This window comes from Argentina anserina, chromosome 7 (genome assembly GCF_933775445.1).
Source record: "Argentina anserina chromosome 7, drPotAnse1.1, whole genome shotgun sequence".
Classification (NCBI taxonomy): Eukaryota; Viridiplantae; Streptophyta; class Magnoliopsida; order Rosales; family Rosaceae; genus Argentina; species Argentina anserina.
Window position 1 is genome coordinate 9,228,623 of NC_065878.1, and position 22,650 is coordinate 9,251,272.

Consider the following 22,650-nt stretch of genomic DNA (forward strand, 5'->3'; position numbering starts at 1 on the left):
AATATCATGCATGCATGGTTGTCAAAAATCAAATGTGAGTCAAAATTATATGTGAGAATCATCGGGGCCAAAATGCATGGTCGATAAATAACAAAATAATAAGGACTTCAAGTCACGCCTTCAACGCTAACATATCTACGACGCACCTTGAAGTGAGGGCATTTGTTGACACAAAAAATTTAATAAAAAATAATATTCATTAAATAATTAAATTAACAATGGATCAGAGAAATTGCATACATAGCTAGAAAGTCGACAAAGTCAATAGCGTTCTAAGAGGGACACGTGGCAACACATAAATGGATAGTCATAAATAAAATATCTTGATTCCGACTAATCAAATATTAAATGTTTTCAATAATTTTGTGTCAATTAAAAAAGATTGATCATCAAAATGGAAGTCGAACATTTAATGAAATTGGCGGAATTCCTTAATGGTCACATTCGAGTCAGTGATTCAAATATGATTGATTTTAATTATGGAAATAACCATATTTAAAATTAATTAGTAAATATAAATTGATTTGATTATACGATTAAGAAAATACAATTAATTCGGTGTCATAAAAGTATTCCATATGCGGAGGAGCCTTGACACTATAAATACCCTCCCTAAAATCAAAAGAGGGGACTTCGGCAAAACAGAGCAAAATCACTCTGAAAAAATTCTGAAGTCTTCCAAGTCTACGAAGAACCATCAAGGTACCAAATTGCGCGTTCTTCACCAAATTCAAATCCAAAGTCTCAAGATCAAGTGCTCGCAACCATTGAGTCAATTCACATACGGAGATAGAATCAGAAGAATTAAAAAAGATTATACCCCACACTTGATTATCAATAAAACTATATTTTATTTGTACACGTGTCTGCATTCTATTTTGTTTTCAGATTCTCGTGTCTATAATATGTTTTTACACCCAATGGTTAGCAGCATTTTCAAACTCAAAGGACCGTAGCATGAGAAGACCTGCATTAATTTGATGCATCTTCTAACCCAAAGAGAGAAAAAATATAGATCTTTATCGATCGAAATGGTTGCGCAGATATACAGGCATAAATACATAACATTTAGTAAGAAATCAAAGTTCCTCTTAGCAATATGGCCATTCCGTAATAGTATAGTAACATACCAAATCTACCAATCATTTCTTCTAAATTACTCTATTGATTATGCTTGCGATCCAAATAGAAAATCAGCTCATCTAACTATAACAAATGAGCGACTTCGGTGAACGTTAGTTCCTCTAGTGCAACATTTATTATTTATTGTTTAATGTAATATTGCATATATGCGTAAACAATCTCTCAAAATTGTTCTTATATTAATCTTGGTGACCGTAAAGATTCAACTCATATATGATGTACTCTCCCCTGCTATAGAATAAAATATCAATTTGATTCTTTTGCTGCTAAAACAAAAGTTTTGCGGTTTTGATCTAAACGTACGTACATAAAGAGTACCGATCGATCGATGTGAATAACCCTAACGTACATCTGTCTCTCTGTGATCTTTCTCTTCTGTGACGTTCTGCCAATAATTTCTTCATCTCCAGTGCCAGCCTGTCCCAATTATATCTGAGAACTAAGAAAACAGTTAGTTAAAGCTAGCCTTGAGGAATACGATTGGTTAATTAAAGTTAAAACTAGGGTTGTTCATCCGGCCATGCCAACAACCATCGATCGCAAAACTCAATAAACAAGAATGAGAAAGAAGTAACAGCCCTAATTAAGCTCTGATCTCTTCTCTTCTTCACTCACTCAGACGCTCGCTCCCATTGAGCCTTCTCACCTCTCTCTGTCCATCATAAATCAACTCGTAAAAGGAACATGATCAGGAAACACAGCGGGCGAGAAAGCGGAAAAAGCATAGAGGTTTTCTTTTTCGTTTCCTTTTTTTTTGGGTGATCTATTTTTATATTTTAGGTATGAACCCTAACACGTTTTTGAAAAAAAGAAGAAGAAGGAAATTCGTGTTAGGGTTTCCTGATGAGAGTCGGATAGCTATATCTTAGCTGTAATCCAGTTGTTTTGTAGCCAACTGTATAGTCTAACCGCCCTAACGGAAGAAGGAAATCATATATCGCGAGGAAGAATAGGAAATGGTTTTTCCTATATATAGCTTTGAGTCTCCATTTCTCATTCATCACCTCCAAAATTACCCAGAAAGAAAAAACGGAAAAATATCAACCCTCTCTTCTTTCTTTCGCTTTTTCTCTCTCCTCGTTCCTCATGTTCCTCATCTGCGAGTTGATTTATGATGAACTGGGGGAGAGGAGAAGTGTGAGAGAGCTTATGGGAGCGACTGAAAAAGAGAAGAGATCGATCAAGTTTTGGGAGAGACCAAGACTTAAGTTTAGGTTTACTTCTTCTTCTTCTTGGTGAATTCTTTTTCCTTTTAACCGTTTTCTTTGTTCCTAGATCTTGTAACGGGTAGGCTCTGGAGTCTGGACATAAAGAAGTTGACAGAAGCAAGAGAATTACAGAAGGAAAGATGATCGATCGGCATAAGTCGATGGAGTCCGGACGACTGGATGTACATCATTACATAAGGAAAGATGATCGACCGACGACATAAAGAATCGATCAAGAACTCAAAATAGTTGATCGGAAATGTAATATCTCTTAGCCCCAACTAGAACAGTAATTAGCTTTGATTCAATTCTGCCATGATGATGAATCTAATGATCAATTTGAGTACCTTTGAATCACGATGTAGGGCCATTGCATGAAAAACTATGATTCTTGTCTTAGTTAGGCCCTGTTCTGTTAATTTGTAGTTTGTATATATCTTGATTTCATTGATGTCATTCGTTGTGATATTTCTTGATACATATCTTGAGCTTTCGCGATCGCGACTTGCCCGAAGCATTTATTCAAAGAATGAAAACCAAATTGTTGTTAGATGACTTAGTTTTTTGTATGTAAAATCGTCGGATTTGAATGTAAAGTATACCAAAATTATATTATGATATCCTCAAGTTTACAACAACTTGCATTATCAGCTAGCTGTGTCGTAATCTCAATGCATGACACAGACTCTAAGCTGCAGGTAATATACCCTCATTAGTTTCTCTCGTGTTGACTATTGCATCATTAACATTAATTTCGACCAAAAAAAATCATTAACATTAATTTGTTAGATGAACTTTGGTTCTTTTCTCAGTAAGCAAGAGATAACAAGTTCTCCAAAGAGAGGCAAGATATTTTACAACTGTTTGCCTGCATCATGTTCTTTTGTGATCAATTTCAAATTGTTTTCTTGATTGTGTGTATGTATGCATGCAGGGCTTAAGCTGATGGCATACATAATCAACTATAACCTGCTAAAACTTATATCTGTCCTAGTTCGCATGTTGACTGTAGATATATCGGTTGGAATAAAAGATAGAACTCATAGAAGCATGTTCTACTTTAAGATAGAGAACGAGACTTCCTAAATCGCATTTCACTGCCTCTAACAAGGGAAAGACAATTTTCTAGCACATCTGCTTCTTCAAGACAACTGAAAATTTCAGTGGCCAAAAGTCAAAAACACTAAAAAGTAGAAAATCAAGGTTTCAAAGCCTACAAGTCGAGAAGACAGGAATTAAATTCTTTATTATTGAATTGCCTGTTTATCTTCACATGAATAAATACTATAGTGCCTCTGAAACATCAGCTAAGGAGGTGATGTATCCATTGCTCTACAATCGCAGGAGACCCGTACCATGGTCTCAACATATCATCTGAACCAACTGGTGAGTGGTAAACACCATCTACGCTAATATTGAGTGCACCTTCCAGATGAGCTGATACTTCTGGTACAACTCCGTCGCCCCATACATCTGCCTGCCCACAAACCTGAGAAGTGCGGGCCAGCATAAATGGTATGTATAACAAGGGGTGACATCAGACAAAAAAAAGCCATAAGAATATCAACTATTTCTGTTCTAAATGACATCCATACATGCTTAAATGCCAAGGCAATTGGATTTTACCTGCTTGTACCCTTGCCCGACAAAGCGTGCACGCAAAGTGGGTGCGGTTGATGTTGAAGTGCTCACATCATTTATAACAGCAACCTCTGATGAAGGTTCTAAACTCTCCATTGGGATTGCAGAATCAACACTTTCACTTGGGTTTCCAAATAAGCGAGCACCTTGGAGATACCTGTATTTTACATATTTATAGTCCATTTAGATCACCACAGTTTACATTCAGCCATTCAGGTCACAATGAGTTCAAGGTGCAGATATAAAACTAAGTGCACTCATATTCCTTGATCGATGGTGTCTTACATTATCTGTGAGGTCTACCACAGTCAACAACTCCAGAGTGTCGCTTCTTGATTCTTATCCATTGAAATATGGGTCTGTATTGTGCGCGTGTGTTGTTGGTGCCTTCTATAGGTAAAGTGTACTGTTCAACACATCTAGCTACATGTACCTCATTTAGATTATATATATCAAATGGATACATACTATAAAAATGTATTTTACAGTGGTAGGAAATCAGCTTATCCGGGTTCATAAAGTAAGAACGGAAGCAAATTGAAGACCAACAAAGAGGAATTATTTGAGTTTTACCTCCCAGCGATACATACATATTTCAGTTCGGGAGTGTATACAGCTTTTGAGCAATTCTTTTCAACATAATACAGGAGTCCCCTTGTTTGATCAATGACCCCTGACACACCTTTTGGAGGTGGTCTGCACAAAATACAGGTGACAATTATATGTGAGGAACAAATTTTGATCAAAACTTTTGTCAATGGAAATACATAAGATATATAATGTATCAGTAAGTAAGCAGCCCTCAAAGATATAGTCAGAGGAACCCAAAAATCTTAGCAAGTACTTATCATAAAAAAATTTTAATAACCTACAGATGGGGGGTTCCAAGAGTCAATAACAGGGAAATATCTGATATCCCATATTCTTCCATGTAGAGACGCGCAAGCCATCCTCCTGCTGAATGTCCAACTAGGGATAAAGGTCCACCTAAAATGAAAAAACAAAACTCAAACTAATTGCAAGGGTTTTAGATCTCCGAGAAATTATGCAAATAAAACCATTCTATACTTGATGGGGAATGCTGATGTACAAAGAAAGACGGCGGCAACAGGAGATAGAGCACATGAATTAAAAGGTTTGACTGTAATGGTATGTAGTTCGACATAAGCATACTGAAGATCATGTGTTCAAAAGAACGAGTTTCTCATGGCTCTTAGGAGTACCTAACCCCTATATATTTTGACTATCTCCGCCAATCTCTCTTGCCCTCTTGGTCTCACCAAAAATTATTCCAGGTTAGGGAAGGTCATTACTCAATACTACATTGAGGAAAATGTAATAACTTATAAAGAGACTTCAGAATATCAACAATAAGGTTGAATAGATCAGATAACTCAAACACAAGTAGTCAAGAATTACTCTAAAAAGCTCAGTCCGTAGATTGATTGGTCTACTGAGGCAGGGTTCAGTTTTCCACTAACAAGTCTAATAGCGACGCCTTCTATCTTAGAGAATGCTGCTAAAGTTTATTCTGTATTGCGAAATCTGGTAATACCTAACAGGCTAATACTATCAATTAAAAAATGCTGCTAAAGTTTATTTTGTATTGCGAAATCTGGTAATACCTAATAGGCTAATACAATCAGCAAGCCTACAAATCACAGACATGCTGATACTAAATAAACCAGGGATGGAAGTTCCTCAATTCTATTATCAAGAAAGATGTGGCATCACAAGAGGTTCACATATAAGAAACTAATCATCTTTTAGCATCATCTAAGTAGTCTAGAAGAACACAGCTCACTCATTTCTGAATAATTTGAGGTATAGAGCTTGAAAATTAGCAATACCAACAAGTTCACAGAGGGCATACAGTTGACCAACCTTGCGCTAGCTCCTTTGCCTCTTTTACAGCCTCATCCACCCCTTCAAATACCTGCCAATTCATACTAAGCTATAAATTTCAATTCATCCTATTACAATTCACAATGTCATCAAAACCCAAAAGGGTACTCATCAAAACATACCAATCAAGCACAGGGCGAGGACTGAGAGTTCCCCGCCAGTAATTGGGGTCCACTAAGCCGGCGGCATTCCTCAGCCAATCAATTCTTGCCACCTTAGCAACAACTGTGGACACTCCATAGCCTCTCAATGTCACCTCCAACTTCTGATAGTCAGCTGTATTGTTTCCCAAACCCTGAAAAAAAACCAAACAGCAATAACAAAACCTCATCACTAACTGAAGCCAATTGCATGTACTCTTTCAAGTTCAATATAACTAGTGAGATGAACAAATTGATAAACTTAACTGGGAGAACAACAGCTGGTCTGTATGATGATGATGATGATGAAGGTGACGACAGATCTTGAGATAATGCAGAAGAAGCATAGGCCAAGGGCTTCAATGGTGATAGAAGCATAGTCATCACTTAGACACCACAAGAACTGAAGAAAGTTGAAGACTCTGGCTTTTGTACTAGAGTTTGTAAGCCATATGACACGTGGCCTCTATAGGCTTCACACTTCCCATTTTTCTATACCAACTAAATCTAAGCCGTCCAAAATCTGCGCTTTCAGTGATCCAACGGTGCTTCGTTGTCTTCTTCGTTTTGTATAAATTTCTGAGACAATAGAGCTCTCTACAGATAGAGAGAAGGAATGGGTTCTTGTGTCTGCTTACGTCAGCACTTATGCTACGGCGGTGGTTTGAGCGGTGCATTTCAACGAAGGGGTCTTTGTACTCTGTTTGGGAAAGCGTCGTCGTATTATGAGTGTGACAGAAACAGAACAAGAAGAAGAAGAAGAGTGGAGGCCTCTGTTTCTACTGGGTTGGAGGAACGAGAGCTGAGGAGCCCCGACATTGTGGCCTTGGAATATGCTGATCTTAATCTCAACCACAATGTTACCCAGGTCTAAACTGAACTAGAGATTGTCTTTAATGTTGTTGATAGGGTTCAAAGTTTGTATCTTTGAAGTAAAGCTCGTGTTTTTCTTGTTGTGTTTGAATTGCAGGAACTGGGTCATGTGAGAATCAGGCAACATGTGAACCCTCTTAGCTCTTCATTAGCTGTATGTCACTCTCAGGGTCTCTTCTTCTTGTTGACTCTTATGGACATGTGGATAAAGTTTGTTTAGCTGCAGATGATAGGTCTAATGTGATTTTGGATAATAGTTTACCTACTGAGGCATTAATAAGCTTTTGTTGTTAATATCGGGTAGGTGCCGGTGGAAGTGCCTGATTGGAATCAAGTGTTCAAGGACCCAACATTGCCGCTTATGGTGGACATTGGAAGTGGTACAGTTTCTTATTTCTTTACTAATGGACCCTCTCTCTCTCTCTCTCTCTGATGTTAATCTGTAGCTGTTAGTCCTAGTGCTTCTGGATTATGAGCAACTAATCTTTTGTTTCAATTTTGTTTGTTTAACACAATGAGAAGAATCACAAGTTTGCTAATGGAATCGGCCATTTCTTTGGGATTTTAGAGTTTGTTACTTTGATCTCGGCAGCCGTTGAACACTTTTAAACTTATGAACCTTCAACTGTGTGCTATGTATGTGATCAGATTCAACATTTGTATGTCTATGTAAAGAAGTTGGAATTAAGTTAAATGAATTGTTAGGGTCTGTTTAGTGTACAAGTCAATATGAAGGATTCTAATAGATGCGCTGACTTTCATTATCCACAGCTCTTGATTAACCATATTTATGAGTTTGTAGTAATATGACAGATTTTTGGAGACTTGCTTCCTTTTGTTTTTTTAGCACTTGTGTAATATTGTTCGACTTTATTAATAAAGATGAACAACTAATAGATATAAAAGTTATGGTTTTATGGAAAATGCTAACCATGTATCAGAAGTAGAGCTTAATGGCAAATCATAGAGCACAATACTTATTTACCAACCATGTAGCATGCCTCATATCAGATGTTGATCATGTAGTATGAACCCTTTAGTAGAAAATAGTTTATTATGTCAAAAATACAGTTCCTTCTAACAGAGATGTCATTGAAGTTAGAGTTGAAACTGAAAGAGCCAAGTTAAGTTAACTTTATTAATCATCCACTAAGCTTTTATTTAAAGAAGGGAATACTCCTTCTTAGGATAAATATGGTCATGAGTCTGAGTTGGACATCATTTCAAAAGTACAGAACTTCACATAGATTGATGGAACTTAGCATATATGATTCCAAATCTTTTGCGATTTGTCATAATGTTTGTCATCCTTTTGGTCATGTGCTGAGACTGAGAAAAAGGTACTCTTGTTGTTGGCTTCATCCTGGGCTTCTGTCTTTTCACCGATATTTTAAGATGTATTGTTCAGCTTCTTAGAATTATGCTTTGCGTTGTGGTATGCTGTTGTCTTTTTTCATGCCACATTGCCACCTCTATCAGTTTTTGGTATGTAGCTCTCTTTTAAGTTGTCATGCTGAAGTAGTGAAAAGCGTAGCTGTGACCGTGAACATCCTTAATATTGTAAGGCCTTGAATAGATGTCTGTGTTTGGTAAATAGGTGGATGAGGTACATGTATAGCCATAGTACATGATCTACTATTAGTAGTTTATAAGCACTTTCTTGAGTGTTCATAAAATCCATTATGCCATTTTGGGCATTATATTCTTGATTAGCTGATGAGGGTTTTTGTTTCCTGTCAAAATTAATAACTGATGAGGGTTGTGATGAGGACAATTCAGAAAACAGCATGTATGCACATTTAATCTTATATAAAAATATCACATACAAATGTAATGTTGTATGAAATATATGTAATTCTCGAAAATTGAGGCTTCTTTGATTTCTTTAAAGGTGAAGACATGAAGTAATGATTCAGTTCTGAGCTTACATTTAAGCAAACAAGAATTGTATAAGCTCAGTTTCAGAATTTTGGTGGATTTTAGAAGAAATTTAAACAACAATGCTGAAAGCGACATATTATGATTGCTGGTTTTGTTAGAAAGAATCAGCTTGGGTTCAAGATTGGGTGATGGGAGATGGAAGCTGGCATTGTCTAGTTCCTTCTCCTTCAATTCCTTCCACAGATTTATGATTGATGATCTTTCAAAACAATTCAGTCTTGCATATTTTATCTGCAAATATATGCTTCATTGAAGGTCAAGGTTTTAGGTTAGTTGGTACTTGGTACAACACATGTCATTTGAAAAGACGGGACAGTCAATCATGGATCTGTGCATTGTAAAGTTGCTTCTTTTCAACAGAAGTTGTTATTAGGGAGGCTATGGTGAGTTGGGAGACCACAGCAGGGAGCCTCACCAATTGCTTTTGGCTAGGAGAAGAAGGCAATGTTCTTTTGGATTTGCCGTGTGCTGCCTATCATTTGGCTGTCTGGATGGAAAGATGTAGAAGGATACATAGGCACCTCAGTGGGGGAACTTTTGGGAGACTAATATTCTGATAACTATTTTGGTCTTCTGTATTGGCTGAAGACAATTTCTCATATTTTGCCTAGATTGGTGGCAGCAGTATGCCAGAGTTATCGTTGTTTCTTGGGTTGGTATGTCCGAACCCTCGCTACTGATGATGTGCTTTCTTTGCCTTCTGTTGCAGACCTGCTATTGATCAATTGAATAGTTGTATCCTATTTATTTAAGAAAGAATCATGCCTCCTAAAGCATAATATTATGTTTGTGTCTGTTTACATTTTCTAAAACAATAGTTACTTCTGGATCTTATATTAATTTAAACAATGTGTATGGTCTTTTGTTTCACACAGGAAAACAAAGTAAAGAAGCCTTTGTTTTTCATGTTCTGTGAAATTTATCTATGGCCATATTTGGTATAGGAATTTGAACTTTTCCATTGATGTTGCAAGTTTCTTTATATCATCCTTGTTACAGAGAGAAAGAGAGGACTTATTTCCTGTCAGTAATATATTATTGATCTAACTGTGTCATATTATCAGGTAGTGGTAGATTTCTCATGTGGCTGGCGAAAAGAAACTTGGTTGTGAGGAATCATTTGGGACTGGAAATACGGCCAAAAGTACGGGAAGACTCCTTGGCCTCATTTTGATACACTGTTCTGATTAAATTGATGTATAACTACTTCATCCTAATTCCTCGTATTCTCGACAACCCTAATTCCTTCTTGTTTCAATTCAATAATACCACTTTATTTGAAGGTACTAATGTACTTGTTTCCTGCCGCAGCTTGTCAAACGTGCGGATGTCTGGGTTAAGGAACTCAGTCTTAGCAATATGTGAGGTCCTTTTTCTTTTTAGAATAATATATGAGGTCCTTTGATCATTTAAATGTTGAAATTTAGCTACTAATATATTAGATATAACTCATTGCTGACATTTATGTATGCAAATGCCACCACCACTGTTTTTTTAATCATCTATTAGCTACTAATATATTAAGCGTAACTAAGCTTAACTCAATGCAGACGTTTTATGTATGCGAATGCCACAACTACTTTTAATCAACTGGTGTCTTCCTACCCCGGACCACTGATGCTTGTTTCAATCCTGGTGAGATCATCTGTCACACTGAAACAGTTTAATGACAACTATGTAGTGTTTAAAAATGTTCATTACTGTAATAAAAAGTGGCTGCAGTACCATCATTTAATTGAATTCATTGCTCAATTTTTATATGCAGTGCCCAGATCCATATTTTAAGAGAAAGCATCACAAGAGACGGGTGTTACAGAAACCTTTGGCAGATCTGATTGTGCATAAGTTAGCTCCCAGCGGACAGGTTTGTCAACTGTACAATATGACAAATAATGACACATCTTCAATTTTATGAAAAGTGGCCATTAGGTCTTTTACTCGTGTTGGTCTGGAAGGGTATCTATTACTTGTGAGTTTTCCAGTTCCAGATTTGGTTAGACATTGCTCTGTTCTGTTTTTACTATTGTTCTTTAACTGTTGACTCCTCGTCCACTGATATTGTAGTTGCGCTGTTTCGTTTTAGTTTTAATGAAAGATTGGTGAGGGCTTGAGTTCATATGTATGGAGCAGTAGAGCTACTCTAGTACTCTTTTCAAAATCGATATCTGTCCTTTTGTCATGACTTTGATTGTTTATCACTTCCATGCAGATATACCTTATGTAGATCCTATTTCTCATGCATAAATCAGATGATCAAAAGGATGATACCTTTGATCTAGGTAAATGTATTTAAAGTGAACACATTTATAGTTCAGGTAGAATGCTGGGTTTGGGAGAGGTCTGTAGGATTGAATCTTCCTAACCCACAATCAAATGAAAAGAAAATAAATCTGCGCTCATAGAAGATAGAGGAAACCATAGTTGGTTCTATCAAAAAAAAATCCTCTAGAGTGAGTGTAACGCAATACATGCTTACACTAACCACACAAACAAAACTTTGAGTATCACAATATTTTTAAAATGTTTGGCATCCTCCTTAGGATTGCCAAATATGTGACATGCTTATCGTACCCAAATTAAATTATGTTGTAGTACTCTGAGTCCAAATGAGAGTGTCAGTCCAATATCGTATACCATTTGTCATCAGTCAAGTTAGCAGGCACTTATAAGTTGTAACCATATTATTGTTGCAGGTTGTGTTTACCAAGTATGACATGACTTTATGCTCTACTCGAGTTCCATTTCTGTAATCATTATTAGGGCCACCATTAGTGACTAGTCATTTTCTGTATCATGTGGATTGATGTCATCCCTTAACAAGGACTAGGAGGCACTAGTGTAGGGATTTGACTGGGATATCGTGGGGTAAACCATGTTTGTTTCTGTGTGGAGCGTGACTACGTGCTTGTGGGTTTTGAATCTCATTGATTGACTCGTGATATTTTCCATTGTATTAGGGATTACAATTAGGATCTAATGATCTATTTAAATACCTAATCCGTCTGTGTGAAGATCATGTCCTGGTGACCCTACCAATCTGCAATAGAGAATGATAATATTCAAGCTCTATTTCTTAGAAAACAAATTATCAAAAGGATTAAAAAAAATAAGATACATATACACACGCACTAGGAATCTCAACTTCCTACTAGTAAATGTGTGTGCACCTTTTATCTTATATCTTTCAAGTTTCAATGATTTTGCTTTCTCATCCGATATGTGTCTTCTGTTGAAGAAATGATTCTTTATGTCATGAACTCACCTGAAGCCTTCAGTTATATATCTATCTAATATTATGTCCATGCAGGTGTTCATACAATCCGATGTGCTGGATGTTGCGCTTGAGATGAGAAACCAATTTGATTCTCTGCCTCATGTTCTGAAGCACATAGATGAAATTGACGCCGGCGTGTTATGTGACAGTGAGGGATGGTTATTGAGTAATCCAATGGGAATAAGGACGGAAAGAGAAATTCATGCGGAATTGGAAGGCGCAAAAATCTATAGGAGAGTGTACCAGAAGCAAGCGCTGTAGGCGTTGAATGAAATGTGATCTCAAGATGGCTGAGTCTTTGTATTTTGCTTTGATCACTCAGATTGTATCCAAAATAGCAGACTTCACCGGAAACTTTCCATTGAAGAAAAGCTCCTAATGAATACACAACATTTCTCACTTTTTTTTTGTGGTCAAAAGGAATGAATGAACTTCATTGATGTAGAATATGACACTCAGAGGTTATAATTGCCACCACATTTGGGGGAGGAAAACTATCAGAACCGAATTCTAGCATTCGGAGCTAATGTATGGGCAATTGAATTACTTCACGAAGGTCTGCCATAAGAAAGCCTAGAATCGGACTAGTCAAGAGAACAAGTACTGAGCCTTATCCAATACTTACAATCCGATTCGATGACTAATGGAGCATTTCCTGTGTATTGGCAATATAAACACCTGCAATATAGCAAGTAGTTCAGCATGTCTAGCATGTACAGCTCAATGGGCACAATTTCCTCAGCCAATTTGACTATTATTCCAAAGTCCAAACCTTTGCTTTCAGTTCTTCCATATAGCCCACACAAACATTAACATGGCATCAAAATTCAAAAGTGGAAGGAGACTGAGCATGAGAGATAACCAACCAGTCAATTCATCGGTTCGATTACTCGACATCAATATTTAACCTTGTAAGCATCGTTAGTAGTATAAAGCAAGAGGGTATCGTTCACAAACCGGGGATCAAGTCAGGGCATAGAATCACAAACATTTAACAACGAATTCATAGGAGTTTAAGGATTTTGAGATATAGGTTTGGACTTCAAAGATAAAAAGAGAAAATAAAACCTAAACTAATATATAGATGTGATCAACCAACCAACACACAAACCATCACCAAAACAATTCATATAAAGAAACCGAAAACAAGTTCTAGTTCTCCTTTTAGAATCATGCCGAGACTTACTCATGAACAACTAGGGTTAGATCATGCATTTAGGGTTCTAAGCAGTAACCTAAACACATAGACATTTAACACATTCGATTCATTCCAAGCAGTCTTAATCGAAATCTAACATGTTCATCCTATCATGTAATTCCAACGTCATACACATTGAATTCATCAAGCATGTCACCTACTTAACCAACAATCATGAATTCGAAACTTACATAGAATATAATAGACATGTTCATAGCATAAGTCTTTAATCCAAAAACCTAAATGTCATGCTACAAGCGTATACATAACATAAAGATATCAAAATCACTCAAAGATAGTACACGGCAGAAAACCAAAAATCATAAAACCAAAACTTGATATCGCAACTTTATATAAATTGAATCAAGTAACTATTTCATAGACAAAATCGAAACAAGGTTACAATATCCAAATCACATACACAACCAAGAACAAGAAAACCAAAACCGAAATAACATAGAGAGAATCATGGTTACACTTTATCAATCAAGCGATCCTACAAGGTGTAGCCATGACTTTCTAAGGGAATGAAACTTCTTCACAAGCGTGCTTGAAGCTAAGGTTGATGGTGGAGAATGGTGGAATCGGTTTTAGGATTTCTTGGAATGGTGAGTATGAAATTCGGTAGAGCTTTGGCTAGTATGTGCGCAAAGTTGATGATGCTTGAACAATGAGGTTGTGCCTCTATATATAGGAGTCAATAAAGCCTTCATGCCATCCCAATTAGGAGATAGAATCGGACTGGGAAGCTGAAATCTTCTTTGATATGGAATTTGATTCATGTACTCCAAATCCAACTTGATGTAGGAAACCAAATCCAATTGGGAAACACATAGGCTGCACGACATCTCTCCTTCTTCAACTAAGAAATTGCTAGGCCGGCCTCTCATCTCCTCATCCAACTCGGACATGACTTCCTTGTTTCACTAGGATTGCATCACGGCATCACTACTCCTTGTCCAAATATGATTTGTCTTTCCTAAAAAGAAATCGACGATTAAGGAATATGAAAGAATGAAAATAGGAAAGTAGAGTCCTAGTCGAGTAAGGAATCCTAGCTCAATAAAGATTTCATCATCAAATTATTCAAATTCGGCATAGCTCTACTAAAACACACAAATGAAAAATATGAGCCTAAAACAACTAAATAAGAAGTAACACAACATAAGAATAAAACATATATATATTAAGAATATCACACTTTGTGCTCATATCACCAATTTCGGACAATCTCGCCGTGATGCCTGCCCGAGTCTCCCCACTTCTATAATCAGAGCTTTTCTTGGCCGTCTTGTGGGCCCTCTCGGTCGCGACATCTTCTTAACCCCTCTTCAGCCCTTGCTCCGAGCTGCCCTCCACCCATCTTGAGTCGTCCTCCACATCGATCAACTCCAATAGAGGGACCGGACACAATACGATTGATGAGGGGTCCACCAATTGTTCTGGCCGAATGGCCGAACCTTCCACCGTAAGCGTTACCTTAGGACCTTTCTCCGGAGTCGCCTCCTCTACCTCCACATCCTCACAGAACACTCATTTATCTCTCCTTCGCCTCCTCCTCCAGCTCCACCACTGCAACCATCTCTTATTCCTCTTCCCTCTCAACATCAACATGGATTTCTTGCGGCTCCTCAGTGCGAGTAACTCCCCAGTAGGCAGCAACCTCGGCCAGGAGAGCACCATACTCATCCCGGGGAAGCAGAATCCGGAAGAAACTAGTGTTGTCAAGGTCCTTTGGCCACAACAAAATCCCTTTCCCAGTCGTGGGATTAATATCCCCACTCTACACCGTGATAACTTCCTTTTCCAGTACCTGAAACACCTCCTCGTCCATGGTATTGTCTACATGCCCCGCTTATTCCTCTATGGCATCACGCTAACCACCGGAGCCGCTGCACAAGAAAAGTTTTAGTTAACCTGGGGCCAACCCCGTGAAACAGCGAATAAGAGCGAACAAAGCACAACTTACCAGATATCACCCCCATCTGGTAGTGTCCGTACACGGCAAAACAACACAACCGATACAAACTCCGGGAAATGGCGGGAAGGCACGAATGCACCTCACCAACCGTTTATCCATCTCCGGTGTGAGAATTGTTGCCATAGATACTACAATACCTGCTGGATGTTTGTTAAAAAAAAAGTTGGGGGGGGGGGGCAGACCCGGGGAAATTGTCAGACCAGATACTCACAAATAGGCTGGAAGTTCCCGGGGACTTAGAAACAAGTGTCCCTCCCCTGCCATGGACCTTCGACAATGAAAACCCGGTCCCGCCACTAGTCTGGCGTGTAGTTAGGGCAGTCATTCACGAGAGGCGAGAACTTCCACATTCGCATAATCAAATTCACATAGCTTTTGCTCCCCGCTTTGTTATTGTACTTCAACATCCAGCAAGTAAGGAACTCTCGCCAACTCGGCTTCTATTGCCTAAGTGCCATAAAAATGACGTCATTCCCGAGCAGCTGCCTCCACATGTTCGGCGTCACTTTCTCTGTCACCACGTTCAGGCAAGACAACATGTATTTCACATTGTTGGGAGACGAGAACGTTAGTTCGCATGCCATAGAAAACTCCAATATGCAGCAAGACCCCGGTGTCGGGTCATGTGTCATCTCACCCTCCGCCAACGGGCGCAAGATAATATCCTTCGACACTTTGAACAAAGTCCAGATCGCCGCCAACTTCTCCGAGATGGCGCACGCTCCGGGTGGATTGATCACTTGGTCACCCAAGTAGTATTGATTCTCCGCTCCAGTCGCCTCGGTTCTCGCATCTCTTCTTTCTACCATATCTTTTATAACATGCACCAAAAGGCCTAACGGGTTATTTGCTGACCCCGCATCACTTAACAGGGACAAACTCCCTGAAACGCCCCCTCCCAAATTGAGAGTTTGATCCGGCGTGCTCGAACCTGGTTAGTCGAGGTCGAAACCTCACCTCCCTTGTTCCAAGACACTCTAGTCGATTTTTCCATTGCTAAAACCCCCCAATATAAACAGTCAGCCCAAAACCACCAAATCCGGCTCGGACAAAACACAAACCCAAAAAAGAGACCGAAAAATACCTTGAATTGCTGAAATCAGAGTAGTTTGTCAATTTTTGCAGTTGCAAACACCGAAAATCTTCTAGCTTCGATTTGGACTCTAATGAGTTTCTTCTTTTATCTCTTTACCTCATTTTCTCTCAGCTAAAAAATCCTCACAAAATGTAAGTGCAAACACCATTGTTACCTCCCTCTATATATAGACACCAAATTGATCCGAGCTGTGAATTCAAACAGTCCCAAACTGCTCGATGAACGCCACATGCCTCACTAACGTTTGACCTCTTGGTTTCACAAACCCACGCGCTGAACGCACTCGCAACTCCCTATAAACTCTGCCGTTTAAAAACCCACTCAGTGTCCCAGGCATTAATCATGACTGATAACGTCACCAACACCTTAATTCTCCCGGGCCCACTACCATGTCCCTTGTATTAAATACCAGACTCCCGGGACGAGCTGGCCTTTGACTTTGACCCCGGTTTTTGTGCAGGTTAAACAGACTAGAGATTGAATACAAGCTGTGTGAACAAGACTCCTAGATTTTGTACCTGCAACACTAAGAATAGAAAATGGTCTATACATTTGATAAAAAAAATTAGTCTATACATTTAATCCTCCATGCAGAGCCTTATTTGAACTTGGTCTAATTTGATGAATCTCCCAAGTTATATGGTAGTAGCAACCGGATATGTGTTGCACATGGATGCGGCTCCATTCGTGTTGTGATCATGAGCTTCGACATTTTCCCCCATGTGCGATTGTGAGACTGTGCGGTTTTTTACCCCCTCTTTGGTGCATGACGCTGCACTTAGGCATTTATATTTATTATTCTTTTCCTTATTAATTTGTAATATTAATTATTGTTGATTTCTTTTACTAATGTAAATTTTAAGCATGCCATCTGTGATTTAGGAACTTTATAATATTAATGAAGCTGTTGATACCAAATGAGAGCTTCTAGTTATAGTGGTAGAGATATACTTGTTTCAGGATGAAATAATTGTGTATTATTGAATGATATGGGGGCCTATATATAGGCATTACAAAACCACAATCCCGTAGGATTCGGAGTCCTAATCTATTACGGAGATGCTAATCTATCTCCTAACAGGAAACCTATTAGGCTAAGAAACACACAAGGGTAGAATAGTAATTCTCCCGGAACATTCCCCCTTGTGTCGCATGCCTAGGTTGCATGGTGCACACATCGTTGCCTCGGTAAAAACTTTGTCAAGCAAAATAAAAACCTCTTGGGTAAAAACAAAAGCTTGATCGAAGTGAAAAAGAGCACAACGCACCGTCTACATTTGATAGCATCATGTGAGGTAGACTCCCCCTGAAGTCTACGAAACAACTCCCCATGATTAGTGCCATAATCATGGAGTACAAAGAACAACGTACACAACATTCATTACATGCTTCTCAAACGTAGTCTTGGGCTAATGATTAATCATTAATCTAGCCACACATCCTTAGATCATCCATGCTATACTTAGCTAAACTTAGATCTTAGGAAACAAGATTGCATAACAACTCAAAACAAGAGTTTGCAATGAAAATCAGATTCTCGGGTAGAATGACCTTCACTCACTTAAACGGCCATAACTTCATCGTCAAAATAGGCATCAGTGAACCGGAAAATGTTCTGAAAATTAGACACCCGTGGCTTTCTAGTGACATAAGGTTCACAACCTCATCCGATCGGAGTAGTTCACAATGCTCTGTCGAAGTTGACTGACTTGCAAATTTCCGGATAGAACTGTCCTACTTTGCTAAAACGGCCATAACTCACTCAATATGATAGCTATGAACAAATGGTTGGTTTCCCTGGAAAGTAGACACATGGACCTTTCCAATGGTACCAATTTCACCATATTTCATCGAGCGAGCTGTCTTGTAGGTCTCGTTGAAGTTGACATACGAAACTGGACAGATTCTGAGGCGTACGTTGATGTTGCTGGAGCTGCTGGCGACGTTGGTGTGGATAGGATTTGTGTTGGTTCACTAAGTGTAGAACTAAACCCATGTCAAAGAAGCAATGCAAGTCCAATGACAATGCATAGGCGCATAGTTAATCACGTCATAATGAAAGCAATAGTGTGCCAACAACACTAGCATGTATGAATGTATAGCTCATTGAATCTCTTCATCATCTATACTTAGACGGAATAGAGAATCAAGAATTAGCTTCCTATGAACACATATGGGTATGAGTTCTTGCAACCGATTGTACTACGTTCTCTCGAACGTCGCAATCTGATTACATAAGCTCTCCGTGGTCTGGAGGCATTTAAAGTCCCTCGGACACTCTCATGTCTGTGTCAAGATCCCTTTACAGATATTCTATGACCACTATCATATGCTGCAAATCAGTTTTCATGGACACTACTACTGATCAAGTAGCGGAAAGCAATTATGTCCATAACGAGAGAATATAACTCATCGTAGTCAATACTAGGATAATGAGACAATCTTTGTACCATAAGTCCTGCATATATCGCATGACTTCATCTTTCTCATTACACTTACGAACAACGACCAACATAACAAGTCTAGTTCAGCGTGTATTGATTCTTTCCACTTCGGTCAAGTTGCTCATCGTTGATGCTTTACAATGGAATAAGAGCATAAGCGAATATATCATCAATCATGGGAGATCAATCCATTAAACACGCGTGCGCTGTATACGATCAATTTGTGGGATTTCTATTCTTCTCTAACATCAACAAAATGAGTCTGTAGCGTCCCACAGAAACTTAGTTGATACACATGTTTAGAGAATATCTCTTGATGATGGGCGAAATACTTGTGCCTACGCACTTCGCTTCTTTCTAGTTTTAATTCTAGAGAATAATGGTCTCCCCCTCATCTAGGCAGCAGCCAAGACCGAAGCTATGACCCTTACTAGTCCATCTTTGCGTTTGCCGCCCTTGTTTTGTGGTGCAATGCCACGGGCGCCGACAACACCACAGCGTACGATGGTGCCATCGCCGGCTTCCTTCCCACTGTCAGGGATGGTGCCAACGGTGCTAGGACCAGGTCAAATGAAATTCTCTCATATTCTGAGAGTTCCAACCTTACCGGCACATCACATCATTTATGTGCGATCTCGTTACTTTCGCAATATCGGTAAAGTCATTGAGCATCGAATCTTTGACTTTCTGGAGGTCGATAATGCGTTGCACATTTGCTCACTTTGAGTAGTGCGGGATCTTAATGAGACATAGTGCCACACCACGTCAATTCCTGGCGTTAAAACCAGAATGGGAGTATTCCATATCTCCCCCTAACGACGGGAAGTATGTCTCATCAATGTGACCGTCTGCTAATATCACAGGATAGAGATCAACGGTTGTAGATTGGAAATAGCGGACAAGTGTTGGTGATTCATAAATCATAACCAACCAGAATACTTAATCGTTTCAAGTAGACCCATTAAGATAGCTACAATAGAGGCACATAAATAACTTTAACCAAATAGGCGTTTAAGGAAAAGAACGTTGGGTTCGTATCCAGTAACCATCTGGTACGCACTAAACGCTTGGCAAGTTGTGGGTCTAAAACGAATAAGTGTCGCTGCATGCAACATCATTACATATCTCCATGCAAAAATCGGAAGGTTAGTACCCATAACCAAGTCCGAGCTTTGCTAGATCGTACAGTGAATGAACATAAGGAATAATATGTTCAACGACGATCCCAGTAGATATGCAAAACGAAATCATCAAAATCGTGGAGGTGAACTCTCCAACGGTATGAATCAAATAGATTTGAGAGGATGGGAAGGGTGGTGAGCCCTTAGTATGATGATCATAGCTAAAAACTTTAGCGAATGCAGCGTTTCTTGTGGAAAGCAAAGCGACGTGTGACCAACGCGTCGATGCTTTTAACCTATACCTTAAAAATACCGAAAAATGTCCGCATTCGGTTGGATAGGGTCCACTAATGTCACCTTAAATACTTCGTAAGAATGGAATGTTCTCGGTTGGAGCATTAGCAAATAAGGACTTCCTTGAAATCTAGCAAAAGAACAAGCTTTGCAAAATGAGCGATAGACATCAGAGATTACCATGGAGGCATTAGAAAACACGGGAGGCATCACAAAGCTCCTGTGAAGGAGGGGATGCCGCCACCGACGGCCTTAATGCCATGGAGCTGCCTAAATAGGCAGGCTCGGCCTCACCGTGTGGAGCATGGGTGAGGTGGTCCTCCAATCGCTTCGTAAACATGAAAAATAGATGATCATGTGAATTTCAAATAACTCGAATCATCATATCTTGTTCAAAATGACCAAAAAGAATAATCATGTCAAAACCGAGAAGACAATAAAATCGAACTCATGATTCAAAGAATCTTGAGTTACATAAAGTTGCAGGCTAACAAAGCTACTGTCGAAGCTTGAAAAAGATACTGTTAATGAAATCAGACAGATTTATTCCTCTCAATTCTTAACACAAATATCAAGATGATAATCCATCATTGGCGTGTATGGCCTTTAAAACTTAGCATGGCACGAAGATATAGAACACAATCTCCGCACGAGATCCGTAAAACAACTACCTGCGCCGTAGGACAGTGTGGGTGGTTACGCAATTAGCAAGACACTCGATTTCACGGCGGGACATTCTCAAAATGAAGATTAAGAGAGTCAACGACGCGGTGAACTTCTCTACACAATACGCCATAGGATATTGTAAGAGAGGGGATTGAAACAAATGACAATCTCATCGAATGTATCACATGGCAATAGAACTACATTCTTCAACTCAAGAGTTGGAAAAACATGGTATTGGAGCAGTTGAATATCAAACAATTTGGGTGGTAAAAACCATCCAATTGGTGCGGGTGGTCACCAATAATAATAAAATCATTTGAGCTATGAAACGACTTGGAGAAAACCGGAAAATTAACCGGAAAACCAGGTCAAATTAACTCAAAACCGGGTGAAATTTGGACTAGGAAAACGTGGCAGTAAAAACTGCTGGAAATATGCCGGAAAAATGACGAGAAACGACGAAAAAATCGTCGGAAAAACTCGCCGGAACCGGCGGCACCGATTGTCGGAAAACTGGCCGGCGGCAGCTGGAGCTGGCCGGTATGGAGGCCGTAACTTCAGGTCCGATAGGGAACGCCGTCCGGAACCGGATGGCGGTGCCAGAAACGCCGGAAAATGATCGGAAGGCGGCGAATACGCCGGAAAACGTTCCGGAAACGCCGGAACAGTAACCGGGAAAAACGATGTCAATTTTGACGTTCCGAGGTCCGTTTTCCAAATTTTAAGGTCCAAAATCACAATGTAGTGCTATTGGGGTCCCATGTAACCCAAAAGCGGCCAATTTAAAAACCACGTGAGTTGCAAACATTGACCATGCATGCTAAGCCAAGGCAAATAAAATTCTCACGAGTCAATCTTGTAAACAAGAAATACGAGAAATTTTATAGAATATGCCAATATTTAATACAAGACAAACAAGCTTCCAATTCTAATAGACGACTTAAGCTAAAGTTGAGCAATAATCATAGCAATGCCAACGTCATACTTGAAAAATAGTAAGCAGAAGACATAGTCAAAATAAATTGACTAATCAAAAGTCTGTAGCAACAAAATCTTGCATATCGGATTGGGCGGAGCCTTAGCCTGAAGCTCAAAAATGTGCTTACTTGAGAATGGAAGAATGTTACGTTTCCATCTCCAAAATTCCCTCAAGAAATAGATACAGGTGCCAAAAATGGCATGCGTTTCTTTGATGTGGAGTATGCATCAAGGTCAACTCTGATAATACAACGTCATAGACGTTCATTAAATCACTTTTAAGTGTGTCCCATAGATTCGTTATTTTTGGGATCTTTTTGTCAGCAAATAGTGCTGCATCAGAGTAATGAATCAACTCAAATAAATGAGTACGTAGACCTTGAGATTATCGTTTATAGACATGAGTTTAAGAAAACTCAAACATTCAAATAACAGTCGCGATGACGACGCATCCATAAGAAACGAGGGTTGTATAGGTTTCAAATAATCGAAACTATTCAAGTATGTAACCGGAATTAGAAGGTTGTGATGTATATGGTCACAAAATAATCGATGCATATCGGCGATTCTCATGATCGCACCCAAAACAGCGGTGCACTCAGGCGACCACACGAAATCGATATCTTCCTTTTAAATAATAACGTGACTCCCCCAGGACCATCACACGAAAAACGTCGACCAAGAGGGGAATCATATCCCTCTTTGGTCTCATCGGCGTTATAAGAAAGGCCGGAAAAGACATGAAAA

General features: G+C 39.1%; 2 protein-coding genes across 2 annotated transcripts; one reads left to right on the forward strand and one right to left on the reverse strand.

Moving 5' to 3' along the window:
• Positions 1-3,578: 3,578 nt before the first annotated feature.
• On the reverse strand, positions 3,579-6,418 carry LOC126801780 (uncharacterized). Its single transcript, XM_050529243.1, has 7 exons — positions 6,305-6,418; positions 6,006-6,192; positions 5,877-5,918; positions 4,865-4,979; positions 4,566-4,688; positions 3,978-4,149; positions 3,579-3,840 (listed from the first exon to the last, which is right to left on the reverse strand). The coding sequence occupies exons 1-7, from the start codon at positions 6,413-6,415 to the stop codon at positions 3,655-3,657; spliced, it is 936 nt and encodes a 311-aa protein (XP_050385200.1). The 5' UTR covers positions 6,416-6,418; the 3' UTR covers positions 3,579-3,654.
• A 235-nt stretch (positions 6,419-6,653) lies between these two features.
• On the forward strand, positions 6,654-12,701 carry LOC126801772 (uncharacterized). The gene is made up of 8 exons (XM_050529231.1): positions 6,654-6,905; positions 7,008-7,064; positions 7,215-7,290; positions 9,916-9,995; positions 10,163-10,212; positions 10,402-10,486; positions 10,617-10,715; positions 12,159-12,701. The coding sequence occupies exons 1-8, from the start codon at positions 6,654-6,656 to the stop codon at positions 12,384-12,386; spliced, it is 927 nt and encodes a 308-aa protein (XP_050385188.1). The 3' UTR covers positions 12,387-12,701.
• Positions 12,702-22,650: the final 9,949 nt, after the last annotated feature.